The sequence below is a fragment of the Hoplias malabaricus genome, chromosome 1, assembly GCF_029633855.1.
Source record: "Hoplias malabaricus isolate fHopMal1 chromosome 1, fHopMal1.hap1, whole genome shotgun sequence".
In the NCBI taxonomy this organism is placed as follows: Eukaryota; Metazoa; Chordata; class Actinopteri; order Characiformes; family Erythrinidae; genus Hoplias; species Hoplias malabaricus.
The window spans coordinates 55852692-55880235 of record NC_089800.1 but is presented as its reverse complement, the minus strand read 5'-3'; the positions used below and the strand labels follow the sequence as shown (position 1 = coordinate 55880235).

The 27544-nt window shown below is 37.2% G+C and overlaps 1 protein-coding gene across 1 annotated transcript in view; it reads left to right on the top strand.

Annotated features, from left to right (window-relative positions):
- The window catches only part of LOC136693823 (latent-transforming growth factor beta-binding protein 2-like), a 117982-nt gene that overhangs the window by 77597 nt on the left and 12841 nt on the right, over positions 1–27544 (top strand). The window contains exons 13-28 of the mRNA XM_066667011.1: positions 669–688; positions 806–839; positions 1332–1424; positions 4377–4502; positions 5726–5854; positions 6106–6225; positions 6814–6933; positions 10701–10823; positions 10904–11026; positions 11414–11539; positions 11632–11757; positions 13596–13721; positions 16917–17045; positions 18602–18718; positions 22620–22742; positions 23295–23420. Coding sequence (XP_066523108.1) covers positions 669–688; positions 806–839; positions 1332–1424; positions 4377–4502; positions 5726–5854; positions 6106–6225; positions 6814–6933; positions 10701–10823; positions 10904–11026; positions 11414–11539; positions 11632–11757; positions 13596–13721; positions 16917–17045; positions 18602–18718; positions 22620–22742; positions 23295–23420 — 1761 coding nt within the window. The remainder of the gene's footprint in view (positions 1–668; positions 689–805; positions 840–1331; positions 1425–4376; positions 4503–5725; positions 5855–6105; positions 6226–6813; positions 6934–10700; positions 10824–10903; positions 11027–11413; positions 11540–11631; positions 11758–13595; positions 13722–16916; positions 17046–18601; positions 18719–22619; positions 22743–23294; positions 23421–27544) is intronic.

The window sequence follows — 27544 nt, the reverse complement described above, 5'->3', positions numbered from 1 at the left end:
TGTACAGTAGATCAGATTTTCAGTACAATTTCTCTTATAGTTGATGTATAGCATATAGGAATACACCGAAAGATTTATCATTTGAAATAGGTTTATAGATTCATTAATCCTGATTTCAGTGTCATCTTTCTAATATGAAAAACATCCCATCCATTGATCCAACCCATAAGTCTACATTTGTTTATTCCTTATGTTTCGGACACCATTTTTTCCTAAGCTTTAGGAAAGAGGTCTTAATCCAGACAGGCCAAACATCTGTGACCTTCAAGATTTCCCTGCAGCATTTTTCTGATTTATTGTTCTGAGATAATTCACTGGCATTGCTTGGACCAAGTGATTTATATGAGGATACTGTAAATATTTATGAATTGTGTCCTCATACAAAAATTTTATTCCAGAATTTGCATTTTTCTGTACAATGGAGCTTGTTCTCAGCTTCTTCATGCTCCAGGAAGCATAAAGGGTGGATGAACTTTAAGCTTTGTTTTATTAGAATTAAATCCTTTAAGATGGATTCTGGGTAGAGAATCTTGAACACACAACATGAGATGAGCTTACTGTGCCTATGATAAATAAAATGTGTGACATATTTGTGAATTAACCTGCTCCTTCCTCTTCACTTCTCATCTTTCCTGTGCTCTTCTTCTTCTTCCCATATTGTCTTATAGCTGATGAAGATTTGAACGAGGTAAACTGGCTGAAAATAACATAATTTTATATATTATATAATTATGACATTATATATATCATTAATACTTTTTTCCTCTTAATAAATTTAATTTCTGCATTTTTTTTTTCTCAACAGCCAATCTTTACAGAGTCACCTCTTTTATATCCAGGTATTATCATTCTCCTTTTTATTTGGGCTGATGATGATTTTGTCATGATTTATTTGCTGATGAGAGATGATTCTTACATTAATGGGCTGTTCATACTTGTCTCACCAAAACTTTTGAAGCCTATCAAATGATTCATTATCTATGAATGGTCCTTATAAAACACAGCCAAAATACAATACTTTCCTACTGCTAGTGAAAACAACGAAAGCCCACGTGAATTACACTGCAGCTCTTTGGGCCTCTGATAAGCTCTCTGATTCATGAATGTTTTTCTGCTGGCTTTAGCAGGCAGAACAAACATTTTTTGTCTCTGTTGCTACTGTAAAAGAACTATATGAGAGGTCGTTAGTGATTAAGTTAATAACTGTATTTTGTCATATGTAGTTTTTACGAAGAGTTGTGATCCAGAAAGTAGAATTGTCATCATGCATTGAATAAAATTGACTTTTGTCTTCTTTTAAGTTTTGATTATTCCTGTTTGTTTTGCATCAGATGTAGTGGAGTTCACATCTCAGTCGCCCACACAATTGAAGTCAGAGTCTGACCTGGATGCAGCTCTAATTAATATTGCAACTCAAGCCACAGGTACTCTAGGTTGTCATTTCTATAATCAGAACTTTCAGTCTTGTCTGTTCATCGTCATTGTAATAGTTTACACGATCTAAGCCTTCAGTGACAGAACACGTCTTACTATTTTACATGTTTATTTAGACATTTATATTAGCAGAAATACAACCATGGATATGTATGTATATTTCCTTTCCATTCATTTTCCAACCTAACATAGACATAACTCTATCCTAAACTCCTAGCTTGTAAAATTGCTTCATTTTGATGATTATTTGCTGTCCAAAGTTATGTGGAAAATATTACAAACAGGAATTTACCTGAAATACCCATGCACCAAAAACAGGTTTTTTCAAGATGAAAATCAAGTTTTTAATTTTGATAATGTGTCCATGTAGTGTTTTTATATACCAGAAGACATATTATGCGTGAAATAAGCTTGGACTGCAAGTATGCGGTAGGTTGTGGGAGATATAGGTGGGGACTAATAGCAAATTCCTAGTTCCTTGGCTCTTAAATGAAAACAAGTCTTTAGGGTTACAGAACTTTCACACCTACCTTTTTGGTCTGGACCTTCTGACTTTTCAGTTTGGTCCAAACCATTATAGCAGTTGTGTTAAATGCATCTGACTCTTCTTTCAAGAACTGCATTAAACAACTGTGATTTCCACTGCATTAATTCTGCTTTATCCCTAACTCTACACTAGCACATAGTGTATAATAATATTTTTTAATAATTCTACTTATTATTAAAAAGGCACTCGGCAATATAGAAGGCAGTCAGATTTTTTTGGGACACACCATTAATCAGCAAGGGTGAAAGGGTGGAGTGATATGTAATACATTTTTTTATTTATTATACTAAATCATACCAGGACGTGTCATCAGAGATTAAGGAAACACTGGCATCTCTAACAGCATTGCTACTGCCAGTATGTTCTTCTTTGAGAAATGTCTGTTCCAGAGCAGAACGTTGTGTTATGGCCTGTGATCTCACCCACTGCCTAATCCTAGTAATGTTTCCACACTCTAGTTTGGCAGGTGTGGAACACAACTACAGTGAAACACAGCATGCTGCAGGCATGAATGTGAGCAAGCAAACAGAGATAACGTTAGCTTCTAGGTAATATGAAATAGAAGCCTTGTCATCCTTCTAAAAAAAAACTCCTAAAACGAACAGAGATGGAGTAAAATGAGAGTAAATATTGTCTATGTATGTAGGCAGCTTAGTGGCGGGAAAAGATATCTATTCATGTTTGTTGACCTGTACAGAAAATAAAATGTGCTTCTTTGTTTTTCTATGTTTTTTAACAAAAGTTATTCAGGGAATACTGAAAGTTTTTCTGTCAGCTTTACTGCACACAAAAATACTTATGGACTACCCAGTCAGAAGCACAAAATTTTAATCTATTTGAATATTTTGCTTATTAACATTATTGTGATCTCCAGCAGCCTTGTGTAACATTATATTTGAAGGCCCTGTTTCCATATCTGTATTTGTCTTGGAGCAATGGAAACTTCCTGACAAGTAGTTTAGTTCTGATTTCCAAACTTCAGTCATGATTTCACTGGAAAAACTGTGTTTGCTCTTAGCAAGGGATGAGATTGTTTCTCTATAAGGACCAAAGCTGAAAAGAAAGAAGTTCTCTCTATTTGTTGCTATTGGTTATTATTAACCTTATCAGCCATTCCACGCATTTATAGTCTATGTAAATATTGTGCAGTCGCCTCAGAGTGTTTGTCGTGTGTGGGGGCTTGCATTTGTTCAACAGGTCAAGGTTTTTAAGCTAAAGCTAAGCTTGTTTAGGCTGTTTCCCCCATGCTTCATCCATTCAGACACACTCAGTGAATGATGAGGCAAACAGTCAAAGCAAATGTGCATTTTGGAATTATAATATCACAACTGTTTAAATAAACTCCATGCAGTTCCAGATCCTGATTTGAATTGCAGAATTGGGACAAGGCCCATTCTGTGTGTAAAAAGAAAAAAAAGCTCTGTAATGATAAAAGAATGGAGTAAACTCGAGTGAAGAAATGTTTAGGCCCGGTCCTTCCTGGACACAATGGACTCGTCTCTGGTCTGAAACAAATTAAATTCTAAAAGAGAAAAGGAAAGGAATTCTTCTGACTTTTAGAGTAACACTGCTCAAAACAGTACACCACTGTAAAACATGACCCCTAAGCCCCTAAGAAAATCCTGCTTTTCTGTTTCCATAATGAGCTACATTTTCCAGAAGAGGACATGTGTCTGAGTAAGAGAGTGTTAGGGTGGGTTACTTTAAAACAGAAATGGCAAATTCAGCCTTATTTCACCCTCCTTCATGATAAATCTTGTTCTGTATTGTGCTGTAAATTGCATATGACTCTTTGCACTAAATTCACTGTTAGCAAATCAGATTATGCAGCTTTTGCAATAGTTCATGAATGGTCTGTTGTCATGTAATATTGATGTGCATTATACTGTAAAATATGGCCACTGGTTCAGCGCAAAAATAAATGTAAAGGAACAATGCAAAGCAACATATACACATAGAAAAAATATATATGTTTAATGTCTTTAATAACCCTCAAATATAAACCAAATGCTATATTTTTTGCTTTTTACATATATTTATGTATATATATATATATATATATATATATATGTAACCATGCTTTATAGCATGTTGGGAGGAGAGCAATAACTGCCAGTTCAGTTTCATTAGCTTACAGAAACTAACACTGGCTTGTGTCCATGAATGATGCCCTACCCACCCAGAGGGAATGAATACAGTAATATTTTTGATGACAAATGGCTGTGACATTATTGTTTTATTATTATTGAATAAATGATGCACTCTTTTTCTCTCCAAAATGACTCAAACATATATAATCCCCCCCACACCCACCCCTATAAAATTTTGCTTTGAAAAACCTTGGAAAGTGTACTAGTGTCAGTCTTTCTCTATCATCTTATATCGCTTCTTTCAGACATTGACAAGTGTTCCCTGATTCCCACCATCTGTGGCCCAGGCCAGTGCATATCAGTGCAAACTGGCTACACCTGCTACTGTGAGACAGGATACAAACTCAACAGCCTGCAGACCACCTGCATTGGTAAGACTCTTAAACACCACTGTACCACATTTAGCATGGCTTTAAAGAGTGCTCCACTATATGTTGACCCATTATTCCATTATTCCATGATTCTCACAATATAATGCAGCTGTAAAAAGTTCATGAGAATTCCTGAGCAGAGAGAAAGTGATCTGCTTGTTTATGTTGATCTATCACATGATGTCTAAGCGTGGAGTAAAAGCTGCCCCACTGCTGTCATATATGATTTCATACAGCGTACAGAATCCAAGTTAAACCCTGGCTTGGTCCATCACAAAGGAATGCCTGCCTGCTGGATAGGTCCCAGAGAAAGAGGTTGCATTGGATGTCTGCTCGAGCAGTATCATACATTTTAGTTCAATTTGTTTGACAATGATTTCATTATTTTCTTTTTGCAAAACACTTCTTGGACACAGAAGGACATAGAACACATCTCAATGCGTTTCAAGCAGAGTGCTCCTAAGAACAAGGTTCTCTGTCTCCACAGTCTACAGAAGACACTTATGTGTGATTATGTATTAAGTGCACACAAGCCATTATCTAAAGTTCCATTCAGATGGGATTTGTTTTCCATGGAATATCTGGTTAAGACATACCACAGGATGTCTGTAATGTTTATGACCAATTTGCACAGAGTAAGAAATCTTGACAATAATGACAGAGCTGGGAGTGAGTACCTGATTTACGTACTGACATTGATTCACAAAAAGAAAAAGCTCAATACACAAACCATCTGGCTGCTCACGAGAAGAAAATATGTTTAGATGTTTAATTTAATCATAATTTAATATTCCATAACTGTCTGTCTAGCTTTCTTAAGTCAACGGAGTTTGTCATTAGCATTGTCGTTAGCTTGGGAATTAGACTTGAAGTCCACTGCCAACATCACCATAAACACAATTTTTTTGTCTTTCATTTTACATATTTTAAGGTATTTCCATTAGATAAGATAGTATGTATCTGTTTGTTTAAGGTCATATAGAATATAAATAAGTGAAAACAACTTTTCTACGACATGCTGAAATATTTTTCATCATCAGTTTACACAAAGCACGTGTAACATGGCCTTATTTTTTAATATTTAACCTCAGAAACACCAGTTCTCTTGACATGATCCATCCTCTTCATACAAAAAAAAATCCTGTCAAAATAGTCCCCAGTAAAAGGGAACACTGGGAAATTTAACTTATGTTATGTTCGTGTTCCTACTTTCGTGTTTGCAGATATAAATGAATGTGAAGATGACCCATGTGGAGGAAAAGGTGATTGCATTAACACCCATGGCTCTTATATCTGCAAGTGCTACTCAGGTTACAGCCTACTCATGACACAGAACAGGAAGACTTGTCAAGGTGAGCAAGCAGAGTGGCTGGATAGGGAAATTCATAGTAACTAGTTTTTTGTCAAAAATTATATTGTCAATCAAACATGGAAAGGAAAAACTTTCAAAGCTTTGTTTGAAGTAAAGGTGGGGAACTTTAAGGGCAAGTTGTGTCTCTGTCATTATTTTTAGGTTTTGTAGGTTTTTACTGTAGACTATTTTGTGTACTGTTGCATTCTTCCTGAGTATGGTTTTGAAGTCATTGTTCCTGTCAACTGACAGACATAAACGAATGTGCCATTCCCAACAAATGTCCCAATGGCCTCTGCATCAACACAGAGGGCTCCTTCTCATGCAAATGTAAGAGCGGCTTCACCAAAAACCCGAAAGGACAATGTGAAGGTATGTTGCATCGCTGTATTTTTTTCCCGGGGCACAACAGATATTTTTTGCTGAGTTTTCAGTGTCACTAATTTGGAAAGTGGGGAATAACAATAATGAAGATATATTTGAGAGAATTTTTTACTGTAAAACATGGTCCACTGAAAGAAATGCTATTGTAAGTTTGTTGTATGGTACTTTACTCAGATTTAAGGACATGATGTATACATGAATTTTATTTTCTGTCTGATATTCAACAATAATTTCATGACAAAATGTATTTTTCACCAGTCTTTGCCAAAGGAAATAAGGTATTTTATTGGTTTAATTTGTGTAGTAAGTTTGAGTCTTTAGACATTAGATTCTTAAAGACATTAAATAAATTCTTAAACATGTCTTTTAAGAACTTCAAATTAAAAATGTTATTTCTAATTGTGTATATGAGTCAGTGATGTAGATGGCATTTTTGTACTGTACATGTATCGTAAAAGTTTGTTTGTTTCCATGTTATATATGTGTAATGTAATAGTTGTGTCTAATCTAATAGAGTTATGTGAATGGTTTCATGTTCAATTGGAATTTCCCTCGTTTCCTTGCTCTCTTTTATAGATATTGACGAGTGCAAGAGCCCCAGTGTCTGTCCTGGGGGTATATGTCTGAACACCCAGGGCTCGTTCCAGTGCCAAGCATGTGGCCCGGGCTTCAGGCCTGCCAGTGGGAGATGTCTGGGTAAGAAAGAGAGAGACTCTCAAGGCCTCATATGGAAAGTAGCACTGCTGCAGTGGGTGTTTGCCGAATTTAATTTTATGATTGTGTAATAATAATATTCCCTTAGTCTGGCATAAGCTGGAAGTGTAGACTTGATTTTGGCAGCCATCATGATGACTTAAGGGGGCATGGCGACAGTTTATGCCCCTCAAAAAGTGTTGACTGTGTTAGATGTTTTGCAGCATTGTCATGAGACCTTGAGTGGACTGAGCAGATGGTTCGAGTTTGCCAGTGTGGCTTTACTCTAATGATTAATTTACTAGTGAAGCACAATTTGTCCTGACTTTTAATTTGAAATTAAACTCAGTGATCCTCTTTAACCTTTGGCATTTCCAAAAATCTTAAATATTACTAAATTAAAGGAAACATATTGCAGTGGAGTGTAAATCTCATTATATTGGCCAGTTATTGTGAGTAATAATTTGTAGCAGCTAAACCACATTATCGAAGGGTTTCTTTAAGGGCTGAATAATAGATTTTCCACGCAGAAGTATTCTTAACCATCCCTCACCCCCTCCCTTGGGTCTAAGTTCAAACCCAGGAGTTACACCCGCTCTCTTTAAACACATTGACTTGTTATTGCGGATCTTTTGCTGCTGTAAAAGATTGTTTGAAATACTTCAATTTGGGAGAGTCAAAATATTTTGCCTTGGCCACAGCCTTGAACAAACAGAATATTATTTTTGGATGGTTCTGGCCACTGCGGCTAAGCCCTGGGGAAAGGCTCTTTATTAGAGCTTCTCGATTCAAGGACAGAAAGGGAGGACATAGATACAGCGCTTAGGCAAGAGGTCATCAGATTGCATATTACTCCCCTAAGCATGGTTTTCACTGAGCTCAGTATATGATACAGTTTAAAAGACCATGATATAATTGTGGTATTGTAATTTTGTAAGGGTTTCTCAGGGAGAAAACTTGTACAAATGTGTGCATTCTGCAAATATTCAAAAGAAAAGAATTCCACATTTTAAAAAAAAAAGCAAATGTGTGAATAGAAATATTATGATATAATCCATTCTGTATATATTTCAGCAAGAATCAGAACCATTTTTGTTTATATACATTTATTAGGTTCTGGTCAAAATAACTTTCACAATGGCCAAGTAGAATTAAACGTTTTGCCGGAGATATCTCTGAGGATATTAGTCATAAGAGAAACCATAAGGAAACTTAGAAAGATCTGAGATACAGCAGAAAATCAAGTCAAACACTTCAGATCTGAAATTGTTTCTGTATTTTTGTCCATCTTAAAACTATGGGTCTGAAAGAACATGTAGCTGTTAGGAAAACATTGATAAGGAAAGGAAATAAAAGTAAAAGGAAAAAAAAGTAGAAAAAATGTATCTATCCATCCATGCATCCATCTATTTTTCCACTTTTACTGAAGATATTATTCATGGCTGTTTAAATTACAATTACTATTATCAGAGTTCCTTGTCTTAATGTTTTACCCCTGAGTTTATGTCAGAGAACAGGCGCTTGCTGTTACCTTTAGGCAACATGTGCTCTTCCACATGTGTTGTGCAATGTGGCCATATTATTATTGTATATGGCTCACTCACCAGCTCATCTAGAGGAGAGAGATGATGCAGTACTTTTCAAGACCAGGGCAAAGAGCAGTGCTCCACTGAATTAAAGATATAAAACCCAATCAATCACTGGGCGCCAGTAGTTGTTGCTCTGATGAAGGCATTCTACAGGCATTTGGCAATGAATGCCTTACAGGATGTGCCACTTCATTAAAATGAATTACTCTGGACCTGTGATACAAAGAGAGCCTTTTTCTCCTGGTACTGCTGAGACTCTTTACCTAACTTTCACAAAGTCAACGGGTCCTGAGGTCTCACGCTACGTGCAAGTGTGTGTGTGTTTCAACACAAAGCCCTTCTTGATTTCAATAAAGCTCAAGTAACTTTTACTGTTTTGGCATAACTTTGTCAGTGTTTGAAACAGGAATAGGCAAGATTAGGATCATTTTAAATTGGTGGTTTTCATAAGTGCCTTGACAGGTGGTTAGGCATGCCACGATATCTTTATTTATTTCTTCACAAAAAGAATTAGACCTCTTATCGTGCCAATCTTACGTTTCTAGTTATGTTCAGTTTAAAACACATTGAAGCAGACAAATTAACTGATAAACATTGTCATCAAAATTAACTTTGTATTGTTGTATTGCACATGTTTTGCGGTAAGATAAAACATCCTTTTCATTTTTCGTGTATTTTGACAAAGTTTTACACATACAAGCCAGGCGTACAGAAGAATCTGTTGATACAGAATGTAAATCTAATGTCAATATAATTCAATGTGTAACTCATTATGTTTATTCAGTCAAACAGATGTAATTTAAACCAATTTCAATCAGTCCATTGTGATGTGTGAATGCTTAGGTAAAATGACAATAATAACTCTTGATTTACAGTCCTGTGCAAAGGTCAGAGACCACTCCTCATTACTTTAGTCAGAACTATGTTTAGGTGTAGTTATTCAATTCTTATGTGTTTTCTGATTAGATATCACATAATATAAGCTCTTTGCATAAGGAATGGTAACTAAAAGTAGTCAAAGTGAAAAAAGTTTAGAATGGAGTTTAGAACGCAGAGATCCTCAGAGAATAGGAAATAAACATTAAATTGCACAACAGACAAATAAGCTGTTGCTGTGATCAGAGGACTTGACTGACCGCCCCAAAACCCAGACCTCAACATCACCAAATGATTTACTTAGACTTTGTGGACAGAACTTTGGAGGTGAAATAAAGTGTCTCAGCAGAGAAAGAGAAAACAAAAATCATATAACTGTAATAATAAAGGCAATGGTTTGACATGCTAGATAATAAATAAAATAATAATTACTACTAATAATTATATACATATTAAGTGTGCTCATTGATGGATAACTAGTATAACAAAGTATATAATAACAAAGTTCAGAGCAGCGTATGTTGTATGAGGTGTTCACTGTTTAGAGAGAGCAGGAAGAAAAGGCCAGCTGAGGTGGGTTCACCTAAAGTTCCCAACTCTTACACTGAATGGCCATCCTTCATGCAGATGAGGTCAACCAAACGAGGCAGGTCCTCTAACTGCCTGAAAGGACTATGTAAATAATGTTCCTTTCCCCAGCCATTGCCTCAGTCAATTGCCTGTAGCACAGTAGTTAGTGGCCAATTGGCTGGAAGGCGGATAAGGCTAATTGGTGGCGTGATATGGAAAACAGCCCAGCTTTCCTTTCAGGCCTTATCAGGGAGGACTTTGAGAAATAACAGGAGATTGCAGAAACAAAGCTTTGAGGGACACTGACAGGCATTTGGCAGATGCAGTAGCAGCAAACACAAAGCTTTGCTTGTGTGCATTTCACCACAGAGGTCCTCCATGTTCACCGTCTCTTACCCTGCTCGAAGATCATAGGAGATGCTGGACTAACACAGAAATGCAGCAGTCAGGCTTGGCCAATGCTGGACATTTTGAAATATGAACTTGGTGTTTATGGCCTGTCAGATTTTACAGAAAACATTTATTTCTCATGACGTGACTGTTGAAATGTCTTGTTTTTATGTAGTTGCACTGTGGGGGGAGGGTCTTTTGCGCATTTTGCTTTAGAATGTATTTGTCTTACTTGTCAAACTCGGACAATTTTTCTTTTCCTGAAACTAACTTCCTTTCACACATAAACACATACCTATTTTGACTTTTTGCTGTTCAAGCTCTTCGTTCTTTTTTCCGTTTCAGACATTAACGAGTGTCAGACAGCAGGTGTGTGTGCCAATGGTCGGTGTGTGAACACAGAGGGCTCCTTCATTTGTACCTGCAACCATGGATACCAAACAACACCGAACAGCAACAGATGCCAAGGTATACATATCAGGAACACATCGATGTACATACTTACACAGTGTTGCTACAGATAATTTTCAGACTAGTGTTCCTTCTAGATGTGAATGAGTGCCTGCACCCAGATGTGTGCCCCCATGGGAAATGTGTTAATCTACCAGGCTCCCACAGGTGCAACTGCAACACAGGTTACCAAAACAGCCTTGATGGCAAAGCCTGTGAGGGTATGTACATAAGTGTTTATATGCTGAAATAAATGTCCACCTGACAGAGCCAACACTCCAGTGCTCAGTGTAGAGAACTGTTCCAAAGGAACACATACACTAAGTGTTAGAACTATTTTAAGTTTCCTCAGCTTGTGAGTTTATGGACACACAAACATTTATTATTTGTGTGTGATTCGTAAAGTGACTGTGATTGTGAGCTCAGCCACTGTTGTGTTATGAATAAAGACAACAGTACACAGAGCACAGAAGCAAGTCCACCTTTAAATGGTTCACACGTGCATATATTTTCACAGCACTATGCTTAAAAGATACAGTTATATTGAATTTTAACAGTACAGGTATACTCCCACCAGTCATCGTTTCAATTGTACTGTCTCTCTACAGATGTTGATGAGTGTGCTCATCTCACCCTGTGTGTGGAGGGTGTGTGTGTTAATACTGTGGGCTCTTTTACATGCACCCATTGTGAAATGGGATACATTCTCTCTGAGGACAGGCAGAGGTGTGAGGGTGAGTCACTCAAACCTAGCAAGTCTGTATTTCCTCATATTCTCACAGGTTTTAATAAGTGTCTAATTTTTAAAAATGTTTTATTCTGACAGATGTTAATGAGTGTCTCTCATTGTCTACATGCCCAAATGGCATCTGTTTGAACTCAGAGGGCTCATTCTCCTGTGTAGACTGCCCCACAGGGTATAGAGTCTCAGCAGATGGAGAGAGATGTGAAGGTATGTGATATAATATGCCACTCAAGAGCATTAGATTAAAATGGATGGTTATTTTCTCTTTAGAAATGATCTTTAAAGGCTCACACCTGAATAATGACATACCTCACACTAAACTAAAAAAGACCCTAAACGTTCCAGGTGTCTACACCTGCCTCTCAACTTAATTAATTATTCACTCAATCACATTAGAATTAAAACATTTTTGGGGATACATATCAATGACATGAAAGCTCAAGCTGCAGCACAATAGGCTTATTTTCTTGGCTATTCCAGTAGGAAAAATATTTCCAACACGGCATAGAAATGCAGCACATGAAAAGAATTTGAGGTCTCTAGTATTGTATCTTTATTGACTTCAGCTCCCCATATTTACCTCTACACTCTCAGAAAAATAGGTGCAGTACAGGTACAGTATTGTTCCTAAAGGTACAAACAGTTTAAATGTGCCTTTAAAGTCACAGTTCAGTTTTCTTCCCTAAAGGTACATTACATACTCTTCTCCAGAAGGAGAGGTGAATGTTTGTAAGATTTCATTAGAAAACTGTGTAAAATAAAGTAGATCATAATATAAGAAAGGAAATGGGGTGTAAGAAATGGACACAGCTTTCAATGAATATAGAATATGGTACAATTATTGCCAGACCGCCTACTGTGCTGGCCTAGAAGAGGCATTTTCTCTTGCTGACTGACAGACTGACTCCTAATGTTGAAACGCGCATGTGCAAGTAGCAGTGTTATTTCACCTTCTGCTGTTAGTTCAGCCATATTTCACAGAGAGAAAATAAGGTGGCACTACTACACCGTCCGTTGTTAGTTCAGCCATATTTCACGTAGCGCTTTTCCACCGACGAGGAATCGGAACGGTTCCAAGTTATGAGCTAAATTTTGAACCTTTCGGCATGTTTCCACCCACATGAACTGGTTCACGAAACAGAAAAATGAATTCCCAACTCGAACCAAAAAAGGGTAGGATCTTCAGCACAAACCATGGGCATCGTCCATGGGCATATCGAGGTTCAGGCACTCAAGAAGGAGCTCAGAGCCTCAAACAGCTTTATTACCCAGTGGAGCTGGATGGGGTCATTTACAAAGTTTCATATAACTAAATAATAGGATATAAGGCAAGAACATGCTTTGTGTGTTTTTCTGGGGCTGTGAGATACCATGCACATTGGCCAGAGCTGTGTCTCAGCGTTGGAGGAGAACCGATAGAGGAGGACAGCTGAATTTGTCTTATTTCATGTGACAGTGTGTCTTTGTTTGAAATATTGTAAAGGGAAGTGGTGGGGAGGTATTTTGTGGCATTTATAAAACTCTATGTAGCTATGTGACTTTGACACTACCTGCTATTCCACCATGTCGCCCTTGTACAAGACAATCACATAATAAAAAACACATGTAAACAAAGACATTAATATGAAGCACCAAAGCTTCTCCGGACCTTCCAATGAGAAGGGGATGTATTTTGGGCTTTTCCTGTTTCCTGTGCCAATGGTTATATGGCTAATGGCAGTCCAGCAAAACTAGGCTTGTGTTCCCTATATAAATGTCACCACAGTTAAATTTTTTTCTGAGAGTGTACAAGGCATAGAAACACACAGTACACTCTGCAGAAATGAGAGGCAGACACCACTGATTACTCTTGTCTGACAGTTCCATTTCAGTACAATACACTACTAATGAGAAGACTTTCAAGGCTATTGCCAGTATTCCTTATCCTTATTAATATAAAAGTATCAGTTCAAAGTTCAGCTGTTGATTAGGCAGATTTTTTTGTGATTAACTGTCATAGTGGTTTATGCTACATTCTAATCTTTATTATTTGTTCCTTTCTGCAGATATTAATGAGTGTGCTTTACCAACTACCTGTCCCCAAGGAAGCTGTATTAACACTGAGGGTTCGTACACTTGCACTGTATGTGGTCCTGGGTACAGAATATCAGATGATGGGAGCCACTGTGAAGGTAAACATCTTGAAACAGTGACAAGAGGGTGAAATTAACAGCAAATCCATGCATTTAATTGTTCACTACTTTCAATGCAATGTTCGTCTTTCATAGAACATTAAATGTAAACCAGTGTGCGAAGAAACATAGCTTGCAGACACTATAATGCTTCTGATATAATTATTTTTTTTCAAATACAGTATTGATTAAATGAGAGGAAGAACAGAAACATGCTTGGATATGTTCCAATGTAAAGCTACAGTCAAGCTTGATTTCTTAATTTTCTGTTTGAAGTCCAATTTTCATAACTTTAACTCCAGTTTTGAAATTCCTATTTTTACACAGAGTTTTCCATGCTATGAGCAGTAGGATTGTCTTATATCTAATATCCAGCATAGTATTATTTGAAAACAGAATACCTCGTACCTAATATTCATTTAGCCATAAATTGCAAGTTTTGATCTGCTGTATTTTAACCACATATTTTCTAGTCAGGCATCATGTAATGCTCTTTGGTGTACTCCATCTATGGTGGTATATGTTGTCCACAAATCACAGCATAGTGATTTATGACTAACATATAATGACTCCGTGGGGAGTAAGACTGTGTGCTTAGAATTCAGACACTCTTGAGATGTTGGCACCAAAAATAGAGTAATAATAAGGAAATGTAGGATATGAGATTCAGAGAAAGGTTTGGTGAGATGTTGGGACCTGGTTCCATGTCACCCACTTCTGAGTGATAGTTTTTTATATGATACTATATCACTGAACTCCTGACAAGACTCCACCAAGTGTGGTTTCAGGAAATATGAAGTATTGGCCAATGTAAGACTCGTCTGAGCTAAGATGCTATATTCAGATATCACCTCACTTTTGCCTTCGGAGGCTGCTGGCAGCATTAAGCAGACAGATGGACTAAAAAATGACTCTGACCGCAAAAACAGATGAAGTCAACTCTGACTGTGTGATATATCCAATTCAAATGAGATTACAGTTGTGACCACAAATAATGTGCTCTTCAATATCAGGGAAAAGATGCCAGGTTATGAGTCCAGCTGGTATAATGAATGGACTAATATCATTGTGTCAGGCAGAGAGCTTCAGGATATCATAATTTAGTACTCTGCGTAGCATTAATCTCTCTACATTTCTCTGTATTTGCAAAATAAGCCTGGTTTAGTTGTATAAAAATGGTTTATTTCATGAGTCAAAATCCACTTTTTAAGGCCATGTCTTAGGCTAGGACTCTATGAGTCGGTTTCCCCTACAGGGTCTAAGACTAATTCTGGACTCAGTTGGGGCTCTACTGAATCTCCATTAATAATGCATGGTTCCAGACTGGTCCTAATCTCTGTGAGGGAAACTGACTGTGTAAGTATTTTCTATGGACAGTCATGCCTGGTTGTGTAATTTTAGGACTAGTATCAATATGTCTCAGCCAAATGTATTGGTAAACGCCTTTGGCTTCTAATCACAGTTGCTGAAACATTTCAGCATGAATGTTCTATGAATTCCACACTCAGCTGCATAGTTTAATGAAAAAAAAAATCTGAATTGTGCAACTCGTTGCATCGGTGCCAATTTGTTGGAACAAACACTACAGCCATTTGATTTTCTTCCTACTCAGTATCAAAAGGAGATGTGCTACAGGTACTGGTTATGCTTTGCTTGATGTGACTTTGCATGATTGATCACTGATTGTATCCAGTGATTTGTTTCATCTGGCATCTGTACCGTCTGGTCTGACTTTTACATCACAGTCTATCTATCTATTGTCTGTGCAGATATTGTTCCAGCATTTCACTCATGATTAATTACCACATCTGGCTCTTCTTTCCATTTCTCACTCAAAGGTCTGGTGTTCAATGTCAGTGTATCAGATATTTTTCCCCCTGCACTTTATCTATCCATCTTGTATATTAATGTCATTTATGAATTTTCTCTCAGAATAAATATTTACCCAATCAATTTTCCTACAAACATCTGCCATCTTGCCCAGAATTGGATGAATGCGTGCTAACTAGTGGGTTCCCAGCCAACTGTGCAGAAACTTTGAGATGTTTGAGGATTCTGACCCAGGTTTGACTGTAAATGAACAGCCCACAGTGACACAGGTGCTTTGGTACATTGAAACAAAGGCTGACACTAAAGTAATCAGTGACAAACTTTTACAATGTAAAAATCAGCCAATCATTGAAAACCACCCAAAAACAGATCAAGAAATTATACATATAATAGAATTAACAACTCTGCAACAGTTGATAAGACCAAAAGACTCATAATCACATGGACAATTCAGAAATGTTTCTATTCATCCTTTGACAATGAAAAGAATACTCAGGTATGGCTCTGAAAAGATTAATGAAACTTGTGCAATGGACTGGTCACACACAACCCAAACCTGAAAATGTAATCAATGAACAGATGAAATGTGGTCTAATATTTGCAGAGTACTGTATTTGCTGAACAACATTCTGTAAGTACTAGGATACCATTTTTTGTGCTTTAGTCATTGAACTGTCACAAGAACATAATTGTGAAATTTTCTGATGTGTTGTTCAACATCTCTAGTCATTATATAAATATTAACAGATTTATATGGAATGAATCGCCAACTTCCCGCTTCTACCTGTCCAGTGCACGCGCGCACACACACACACACGCACACAGTCAATGATATTGTGTATCCCAAGCAGTGAGTGTGCAGATGGCTGATCAGTGCCAGTTGAAGGAATTTCCTGCTTTCATATCAGGCCTGTGCTCTGAGTGTTTGTTGATACAGTCATTATGAAGCACCTGTAATAGCTTGCTGTTTTGGATGGAGTTCCCTTGCCTACATACCTTATCTCTCGCCTCCTCCTCATCAACAACTCTGTCAGTGCAGTTTAATAATGCAGGAGCCCCCTCAGTGCAGCCTACGTGCAGACTAACAGACTTGAGCTAAGTCCCTGTGGTATGCAGTCCGTTTTGTTCGGTAATCGGCTGATAGTTACAGGCCTTTTCATCTGCATTTGAAAGTGGGCATAGAATTGACTTGCTTTGTGATTGAAAAGTGAGGAGGTATTGATGGTATCTAAGTGAATTATTGAATCTTGGTGTAGGCCGACACTGTACAGCATGAGACACAAGACCACCAAGGTTTCTTTCTTTGACCAGTTTTGATCTTTTGATGTTTTTTGACCCCATGCTTTGTTTGACTTTGTGTTTCAGACATTGATGAATGCCTATCTCTAGATGTGTGCCCACGTCTGTCTGGCTGTAGAAATACTAAGGGCTCTTACTCCTGTATCACTTGTGACCCTGGATACAGGCTCTCAGCTGATCGACAAACATGTGAAGGTAGATGGCTGTGTGCTTGCATATATTACGTTATATTTTTTCAAATAAAAATACACTATAGGCCATCATTACAAAGCATATAATTTAATAAGTATATAATGTAATTTGGGGCGTCACAGAGGTGTCTGCGTGGGCTTCTCTCTGTGTCTGCGTGGGTTTCCTCCGGGTGACTGTCTGTGAGGAGTGTAGTGTGTTCTCCCTGTGTTTGCGTGGGTTTCCTCCGTGTCACTGTCTGTGAGGAGTGTGGTGTGTTCTCCCTGTGTCTGCGTGGGTTTCCTCCGGATGCTCCGGTTTCCTCCCACAGTCCAAAAACACATGTTGGTAGGTGGATTGGCAACTCAAAAGTGTGTGTGTGTGTGTGTGTGTGTGTGTGTGTGTGTATTTCGTAGTTTTGTGTGTGTGTGTTGCCCTGCGAAGGACTGGTGTGGTGTGACTGATTCTGTGTAGGCTCTGGATGCACTGCGACCATGAACTGGAAAAACGGTTACAGATAATAAAAGAATAAATTAATAATGTAAATGAATAAGAATATAATGGCTACTTACCAAGCTGTACATTCTGTGGTCATGTGTCTTCACATTTAATTGATGTTGGAAAATGACAAAATGCATGTAACATAAACTGATCAGGTATAACATTATGATCACCATTTTTCAGCACTCACTGTTTTTCCTTGTAGCACTGCTGACCATAAAGGAATATTTTGTATATTTACAGTTAAAAACTGTAGTTGTCTGTTGCTCTGCATGATTTTTTTGCCCACTTTCAGACTGTTCTGCAGTGTTCAGGATCCAGAAAAAAAAACTTCACACAGCATTTATTATTTGGTTGATGGATCATTCTCAATGCTGCAGGGACTCTGATGTGGTGGTGGTCTCTTAGTGTGTGTGTTGTGTTGGTAATAGTGGATCAGACACAACAGTGTTGCTGGAGATTTCAACTCTGTTAGACACACCCAACTCATTGGTCCACCTTGTAGATAAGTCAGAGATAGTAGCTCATCATTTGTTGCACAGTTTGTGTCGGTCGTCCTCTAGTCCTTCATCAGTGGACACTGGACGCAATTGGCTGGATTTTTTTTTTTTTTTGATTGACTATTTGAATTCTTTTTATTTTTTTGATTTTGATTTTTTTGAGTGACACTTAGGGGTTTAAAAACCCCAGTAGGACTGCTGTGTCTGATCCACCCATACCAGCATAGCTGAGAATTATTCACCAGCCAAATCATGTCTAATCATACATTTAGGTATCCAGACCATTGAAGCAGAGACACACACAAACTTCACTCTGTAATTGGAGAACTACAAAGTGCTCTTGTATGGTCAGTGGGGCTGAGAGAATGGACAGTCAGTGTAGAAACAATAAGGCAGTCATTATGTTATTGTGGGTCTGTGCATTTTCTGACTTTGATCAAATCTTGTTGCATAAATTAGTATGTCTAATAAGTATTAATTCTGATTATGCTTATTCTTTATTTACAATTGTAAACTTGCTTAAGTATTAAATCTACAGCCCTGAGAGATTTGTTTATTGTTTTGTTTCTTCTGTCCCTGCAGACCTTAATGAATGTGAGGACATGGCTGTGTGTCAGAATGGAGACTGTATAAACACAGCAGGCTCCTACCATTGTGACTGCTTCATAGGCTTTGAGCTAATGGACAGTAACTGCAGAGGTCAGCCATTGCTTTTGTTTTTAGTATTACCTTTAACTTTAGTAATTATAGTTTTCCATATTGATGATACATTTTTACTCAATTCATAATCAAAAACACTTCTGAAGCACTGTAGTTTTTTTTTTTTTACTTTACTGAATATGAATGTCCAGTGGCTTCAGTATGGGCAGTGGAGTTGACCTAAACATTCATTTAATATTCCACCAATTAATGGTATAGACATCACCAACTTTGATCCCTACCACCACCATTGTGTAATTGTTTTTCAACAATGAAACATTTTACATCAAACCACTCTGAATAACCATGTTTACATTTAAGTGTTAGAATTTTGTACAATTTTTGGGAAATCATAGTGACTCCCTTCTGACACTGTAAGAGAAATGCCAATAGAATGCAGAGGAATTGGGATCTGATCCATTTGACCTTAGATTTTCTGGAAAAATGTGTTGAGCACAACAGATCTCTAGTTTGCATGACAAGAGCCAAAGTAAAGAAAGCTTGTGGAGAGACTGGGGCGAAGCAAAGGGCAGCACGCTCATTGAGGGTTTCTGAACATGTACGTGAGCCGCACCCTGCTTACTGAAAAAACCTTAACGTGAATACAAGCCAAACATATCTACTGCTTACAGTGGACCAGCAAACCCTATAACAAACCAGTCTTCTTCTCAAATCTCAGCATAATCAAGATAAAGAATGGGAGGGAAGGGCATATAGGGACAAGTTGAATGAGTTTGAAAGACAATGTTTAGAAAGAGATTTTCATAACTGGATGGGTTGGAATGTGGGGAAAATTGTCCTGATAACGTTGATAAACCGGAGAGTGTCGAATGGTGTCCAGTGAGACCAGAGAGAGAGAGAGTGCTGTCAGACTCACTTATTGTTCCTAATGGACCATGGCAAGACTTCATTAGTCTGTCTTTTCCCTGTAGTTATAGTGCATTGAGTTGGACTGGATGCTGTTGCAGTGTCCTGCACACTCAGCTCTGTGTTGCTGACCCAGCAATCTAGTTCACGCCTGCTGTTATTTCACACCACTCTCACTGTGAAAAAGCCCAGAAACACCATGCTGGAAACAGTACAAGGAATATCACCAAGCATAACATTCACCGCATCCTGAGTCACTCCTGTCTAGACTTTTTGTACATGAGAGGCATCCAGCAAGGGATTGTAAGTAAGCTTGCTGGCATGGTGGTGCTATGAGCAGCAAAATAACAGAAAAATGTCTATTTATCTGTATAGAGTATGTGCATTCTATTATATTTAGACATTGATGTGGAATAATGGAAGAAATAAAGGTCAGGCATAGAGACCCTGATCACTGTTTTAAATATGTTTTTCATATTGCCTTCATGCCTTTATGTAGTAATGATTCAGGTATAATGTAAGAAAGTTCCTGTTATCCTGTTACCAGTATAATAGGTAGAACAGTTTCAACCCATTTGATTAACCCATTGAGAACTAACTATTGTATATTGTCATTAATAAAAAATTAGCCTGTAACTGAAGGGAGTAATATTTTGAGAATTAATTTTGACTACAGCTCCTTCAACAGCTGTAAGTATGTAGAAGTATATGGAGAAAGACTCATGTGGACTAGACCAGAGCCTTCTGTTCATGGCCAAAATACGCTTGAACCGTCCCTGAAACATGGCCAGCTTCACTAAACATTCTTAATATTGTGCAGTGCCATTTAACCTACACATAAGTACACACACCCTTCTGGCCAAGAGCCACTGCAAATACTGGGCTCTAATTATGCAATAAATCAGACTGAGTGCATTTTATTTCATCTGCATATGTGTACCTCCTGCATGCAGTCAGTGGCAGTGACATGTGAGTGAAAATATACATCAGTGCAGTCTGAACAAAACATTTTATCTTTTTATTTTTCTATATTGTTTCTTTTTTTTCTTTTAAAATGCCAGCTGCCATTTACACTGTCTCAAATGATTGAAATCCGGGAACACAGCTTTCCAAAGTTTTGATCTGAAAATTCAAAAGTAAACTACATTAATAAAAATATTTTGCTAATGCATTTTTTTAACCCATTCAATTTTTAACACATTCATGTCAAAAAAGCTGGATTGATACATGATAAACTGGATTTCATGAGAATGTGCATGTTCATATGTAACCTCACGTATTGGGGTTCTTATGAATATTACTTTCATTTCTAGTGTATTATTGAAATAAATTACACTTTGATTTGAGCCAGAAGTTTTTTTAGCGCAGAAATTTTAAATGCTGCATACATAGATCTGTCTAACATGCAATGTTTTCAGCTGTTCTCATTATCAGACCTTGGAACGAGTTAAAGGATTTCTTTATGTAATGCTCCACTGTTAATACTCTACTGCTTTCACTTATGACTAAGTTAAGTGGCTTGTAAGTTATGTGGTAATGTAACAATTATCCCAATCCTTATTTAATCAAGCATGTAGCCGTCATGATTGATTTTTTACTAGTTGACTTCAGGAATGTTCCCAGTCTATGAGCTCAGGATATTATTATTTCCTTTTTTCCTGTTGCATTCTTGGAGGGTGCAGTAAGTTGGGCACTTTACCCTGGAATACAACACCACCTATGCTTTATTTGGATGTGATTCAGACTACTTGTACACTAATCTGTAGATTATCATTATTTAAAAATTGGTCCATCCAATCAAATTTTGTTGTTCTAAAATTTGAGTTCTAAATATTGGAAACACTGAAACTGTTATATGCAGTTCATAAGCAGCAGTGGTCATTTTTTAGTTTATTAAAAAAAAAATCATATATTATATGTAATAAAACTCATTGGTTATGATGCCTACAGCACAAATTAATCTTTATGACAACTCCACAAAGTCATCTGAAGACATAGGATAAAACCTTGTATGTGTTTAAATGTGTCATTTAAAGGTACTATTGCTTTTCTTTTTCTTTTTCTTTTTTTTCTTATTACGTGTTTGCTTTATTAAGCTGAGTAGCTCAGTGCATAATTCCAGGACTGAGTCCAACACAGTTAAAAGCCAATGTGGTGATGATGTATAGACATGCAGTTTGCACAATGCTAATCAGTGGGATTTAATTCTCATTGAGCAGAATTACAGACGTTTCAGCTCAAAAATAATTAAGTGCTGAATAACTTATAGAACAGCAGTGGAGCCTCAAAATACAGTGATGGTGCCTTGTATGGCGGGGTCTGGAGAGCTCTTGGTGGAGCTTCCAGCATGTTAAGCAGCTGCACTTTCTGTTATTCACAACATAAAAAGAAACTACACACAAAAATTATAGGTAAATACAGACCACATTTTAGGATGTTAGGACAATGTTAGGACAGGGACACATTCGTGGCACGGTGTTGCTTCACCTCCCCTTTTACAAACTGTCTACAAACGTTTGGGAACTGAAGAGACCAGTTCCTGTAGTTTTCCAGTTCCTGTTTGATATTTATTTCAGATGCTCAGCAGTTTGGGCCTTTATTATAGTATTTTTATTTCATAATGCACTAGTTTAGCACCTCTCTTTTACTATGGGACAATGGCATTATAATCCATGCAGAATGCCGAGTGGCATTGTCTTGCTAATTAAAACAATGCCTTCCCTGAAAATGACACGTTCTGGACGAATGCATATTGCTCTAAAACCTGTATATATTATTCAGCATTAACTGTAATTTCACAGTTATTTAAGTCACACAGATGTCAGAATATATTGCTTTCATTATATTATATAAACAAAAACGTAAAAGCTATAGGTTTTTTTATTTTTATTTTTTTATTTATTTTAGTCTATACATTTAAAGACAGGGTTTGCACTGCAAGTGGTTTCATCGTGTGCAGAAAATAATGTTTATTTTTATCTTTCCCCTTTTTTCTACCACTCTTCTTTTCCTCTTTTATGTGTCTCTGTGTTAGATATGGATGAGTGTATTATGGAAGGAACCTGCTCTAATGGACTGTGCCAGAACACAGATGGCTCCTATCAGTGTCTCTGTGATTCGGGCTACAAGTTCTCTAATGACTCAAAGGATTGTGAGGGTGAGTTTGTGTCTTACTGTTTTCAGAATATTTGTAATATAACTAAGTGTGTGGTACATTTCATCATAACAATATCAAAGCTTTGTAACTATTCCTGTCTTGCAATTTTTTGAGCCAATTGCGATTATGTAAGCAATTATGTTCCATGGTTGTTAGCACACTCTTATGGGAATTAGTTATGTTTTCATCAGTCTCGTTGAAACAATTTATTTAAATAAAAGAAAGCTGAACACACATTCTTGAAACATAAAGAGACATGTTTGTTCATGTTTGTTGGAGCTCTGTCTGTTGTTGGGAGCGTGGAAACAAGGTCATTAAACCACAAAGTCAAACTATTTTGATGTGTATCTTAATAGTTGCAAACAATGAAAATTGAACAGTTAGTTGCTATTATTCATCATATAAAACGTGACAGTCTTGATTCTAAATTAAATTAATTCTCACTACATTTACATTAAGAACATACTTTTTTTCTCAGATGAGCTGTCATTAAATATGAGAAAAATTACTTGCACCTGCATTTTCAATATCTGCTGTATATATTGTCTCTAGATGTGGATGAATGTAAAGAGTTCAGTGTACCGTGTGGGACGTGGAACTGTGAGAACACACTGGGTTCATACCGCTGCTTCAAGGGCTGCCCGTCAGGCTTTTATGTAGAGGAGAACAAAGATTGTGGTGAGTGGCGAGTTACCATCAGACCTACAGCAAGCTTATATGAAAACCATTTAGAAGCAGGCCATTTAACCCTTATGTTTTCTTGACAGTGGATTTCCTTCCTCTTCGTTAGGGGTTCCAGACAACATATAAAACTATGATAATAATAATTTAAGAATTACAATGTTTTGTTCCTTCATCTATTACTTTGATTTTATTTTAGTCCAGTATACAAAAAATGGGTGAAGCCTTAATACCCCACTTAACAGTGCTGTTAATATAATTTTTCACATCATTTGTATTGTCAGTGACCTAGGTTATTTATTCAATAAATGTAAGACAACATAAGATGAAAGTTGATATTTTAAGATGATTCATAAAGCACACTTTTTATTTCAAATAGCTCATAAACAGCTGCTTGAAATTGTGTAAAGCTGCAGATAACTATGAAAATCTAAATGTTCCTGTACACGTATTCTGTATTAATCAAACAATTCCCTACATCAGTACAACTCCAACCTGGGAACAAACCCAAGCTTTTAACTGTTGCAACATTAAAGACACTTGGTTTTAGAGGCACAATGGCACATGACATTTTCTTAGTGTTTTAAGCCCCTTTTTTGTGATTTGACCTTTGTCCAAATTTGAGATTGGATTCTTATTGTATGTACAAAGGTTTTCATATATATAGCTTACTTTAAAAAACTGTTTTTACTCTTGAATGGTTTCCGCAGAGGCATGGATTCCAGCAAAAGGCAAGTTTTTTCTCAGAGTTTGAAAATTTCCAAAAAGGCAGCAAAATGGATGTTGAAACAATGTGTTTGGAAGGATGGGTTTTATTACTTCCCAGTTGAGGAAAGTCAGAGAGACGTTGAAATATAAAGAACATGCCACTGACTTCAGCTTATGCACCAATCCCTGTGAATTCTGGGCCTTAATGGATAAGCAACTTTTTCTTGAAATATCCCTCCTAGATCAGATTTGTGCCACTTTTTGGTGGGATTTTATAACTGTTCATTAGTCATTTTTGACCGTGTATACCATGAACATTGAAAGTCAACCCCCCTAGAAAAGTGTCATTATTATTTTAGGAATTGTGCTACAGCATAATAGGATGTTAGTGGTTGTGATAAAGTCCATTATTGTCATATGCCTCTCATCTTGGCCAACCTTTTGAGGGCAATCTAAATAAAAACTCAGACGTTCATCCATATGCCACATCTTTTTCTGAGCACAGTCCTCTAAACAATGTTCACTTGGTCCAGCTTTGAAATGACAGGCAAGGTTCTTTCATTGTGCCAGTAAAGCAGTGGAGCACAAGGCTCCACACTTTGCAATTATTCAAGGAACGTTTAATCCACTTGAAAGTGTTTAGCATGAAATTGTGGTGGGACTGTGTAATTTCACTGTTTCTTCAAGAAATTGAAAGGGTGTAGATATGTTTTCTCTCTGGTCTGCAGTGGCAGTTGAGGTTGTCTTTGGCTCAGCTTGACCAAGTTGTTCTCCGTTCTGAGGACATCAGGGTGTATGTACATTTATACATGTGTGTTCACGGTTTAAACCAATAAAAAATATAATGGAATTGTAACAGTGTATAATATATCCATACACCACACCCTGTACACTGTATTGTATAAATCCAAGGAGGCTTTGCAATGGGCTGAGGCTGTGGAAGTGGGAGACATTCTTTTCTATTAATCCTTCCATAACATACCATTAATTAATTATTAAACAAATAAAAAAGGTTTTACTGTCTGCTCTTACATTTTGCACATGCCTCTGCAACTTTAAACAACTTCATCCTTTTTATAATAAGTTACAGTTGTAGATTTAGCAAATTTCTTTTAAAAACCTATGAAATGAAAATGCTTTGTTGTTCCAATTCATTTTACATCTATTTAGCACATTAAACTCGCACTATATTTATGCTCTTAATTGATAATATGTGAGAAGATACACATACATAGCCTCAGGCCTGTACATCTGTTCTTGCAGTGTATGTTAAGTAGTAGTCATTATAATGACATGGAAAAAGAATTTCACTTCCTCTAAATTTTATGTCACTGATTATGATGGGGTCCTAATGCGTAAGCCACGGTCTGCTCTTTGTGAGGCCAAGTGTGTTCTTATTCTCTGACAGTCATAATTGCAGTGTCCCTCACATCAGTGAGAACTCTGTCAAAGCAAGTTTGGCAATGATTTCTGTCCTTCCATCATAATCTGTGATCATGTGGTGTACCTGCATTTTTCAACTTTCACAAAAAGGTTAAAAAAGTGATTCTCAAATTTCAACTCTATGCTACCAGCTGAACTCTACTGTTACATTCCCCTGGGCTTTCACAGTTAACCTGACCACTTGCACTGTTGTTCAAAAGCCCACTTAAGCTCCTGACACCAGAGGAAATGTTTTACACAAAGATATAAAATGCTTCTCTTAAGTTATGGGCTAGTGTTTCCTCTCAAACCCACCCTGAGGATTCAGAGACTAGACTGTGGGTTTGTTATGGCACTGTGGTGAATGTGCATGTGTGTTAGACTGAGAGAGTACCTACTCATTTGGACAGCATATCTGCACATTAGTTTGTGTGTTTCAGCGGAATTATAAAGACAGTGTCGTATCATATTCACACTCTATTGCAAACTTATTAAGGCTGGAGTAGTTTTGGCTCTGATGTAGTATTCCCTGACCACTCAATGTCTGATTGCTTTCCAGTCGTTTGGATCATGTCCCGTTAGTTCACCCACAGGCTAGAACTGCTTGGTGGGAGTCCGTCTCTACTGACTGCCCAGACTTTTCAGGAAGAATTCACTGCAGCTCATGTACCTAGGCCTATATTTTATTCTCATCAAAACTTAGAGCAAAATGCCTAGTGAAATTTTCTACACATCAGATTTATTCAAATATTAATTTCTTAATGGACCATTTCTCTATTTTTTTTTAAAACTTTTTACAAGTTTCCTTTTCTTCTTTCTCAAAGCTCAAGCAAGTACTACATCATGCATTTTTGTGTGATTTTATGCTTCACATCTTGGACATTTCATAATCCCTTTGAAAGCTGATGGGAATTGTTTTTAAGAATTTGTTTTGAGGTGTTGCTATTGGGGCCATTGTTTTTGGTATGCTGCCAGTTGACGCATTTGTTTTGGGATGTAGCTAACTTCACCATTCTCTCAGCTGTGAGATTAATGATAATCTTCTATGCTACATGGCAGTCCTTGTTAGTGAGGTACTTTGACATTTTTTTCAGCCAATTATAATCAGGCCTTCCTGAACTTTTTCTAGTGTCCTTTCTTGTCTCTAAGTCCTTAATCCTAATTACGTATTCAAGAAAAATTGTGCCATTGGTTTTGAGAGTTGCTTACCAATGCATTGGATTTAGGGGGTTCTATCCTGGATATTTCTGGTGTTAACATTAACCAGGGGTTTGTGTTAAATACTACAGAGCAGTCACTGGTGGCTGAGGTGTAAAAAGCACTCAGTGTGTTTGTTTTTCCAGCCAATTATAATCAGGCACTCTTGTCCTTCTGTCTCATGTCCTGGGCTTGTCTCGCCATTTGCCAAGGCATAATCTAAATTATGTATTCAAGAAAAAATTGCTAGCAAATGTCAGCAGTGTTAAACAGTATGTTGTATTCCAGAATATTCAACCATGCAGAATATACACAGAATGCGCTGTTCCCTCTGAGTACATGCAGTATGGCTTTGATTTAGCATTGTGCTGTTGTATATTGTAAATCTGGAGTAGCCATTGTTGCTGTTATACTTTGCTCTGGCCAGAAAAGACCCAATACTACTGAGGTGGTATATAACAGATCCTATTTTGTGTTTTTGTTACCTTATATTATGTAGTGGCATCTTATTAAATTTGTTCATTTTTGGCCTAGAAAATTCTCTGAGCTTGCACTGACACCACACCAACAAGACTTAAATTGTCAAGAAGGACTCTTCTTATTAAGACGTATGCAAATGCTGAAAAAGAGTTGACGACAGATTAAAACTATAACTACATCTGATTAATTTCTGCTGTAGGCCATCTTTATGAGAAAGTGTTCATCTGGCACTTAAGAAAAATGAACTGATTCCTTGTATTATTCCAGAACAAGCCTGTGATGATTGATGTGGAGATCAGCCTGGGGTTGAAACA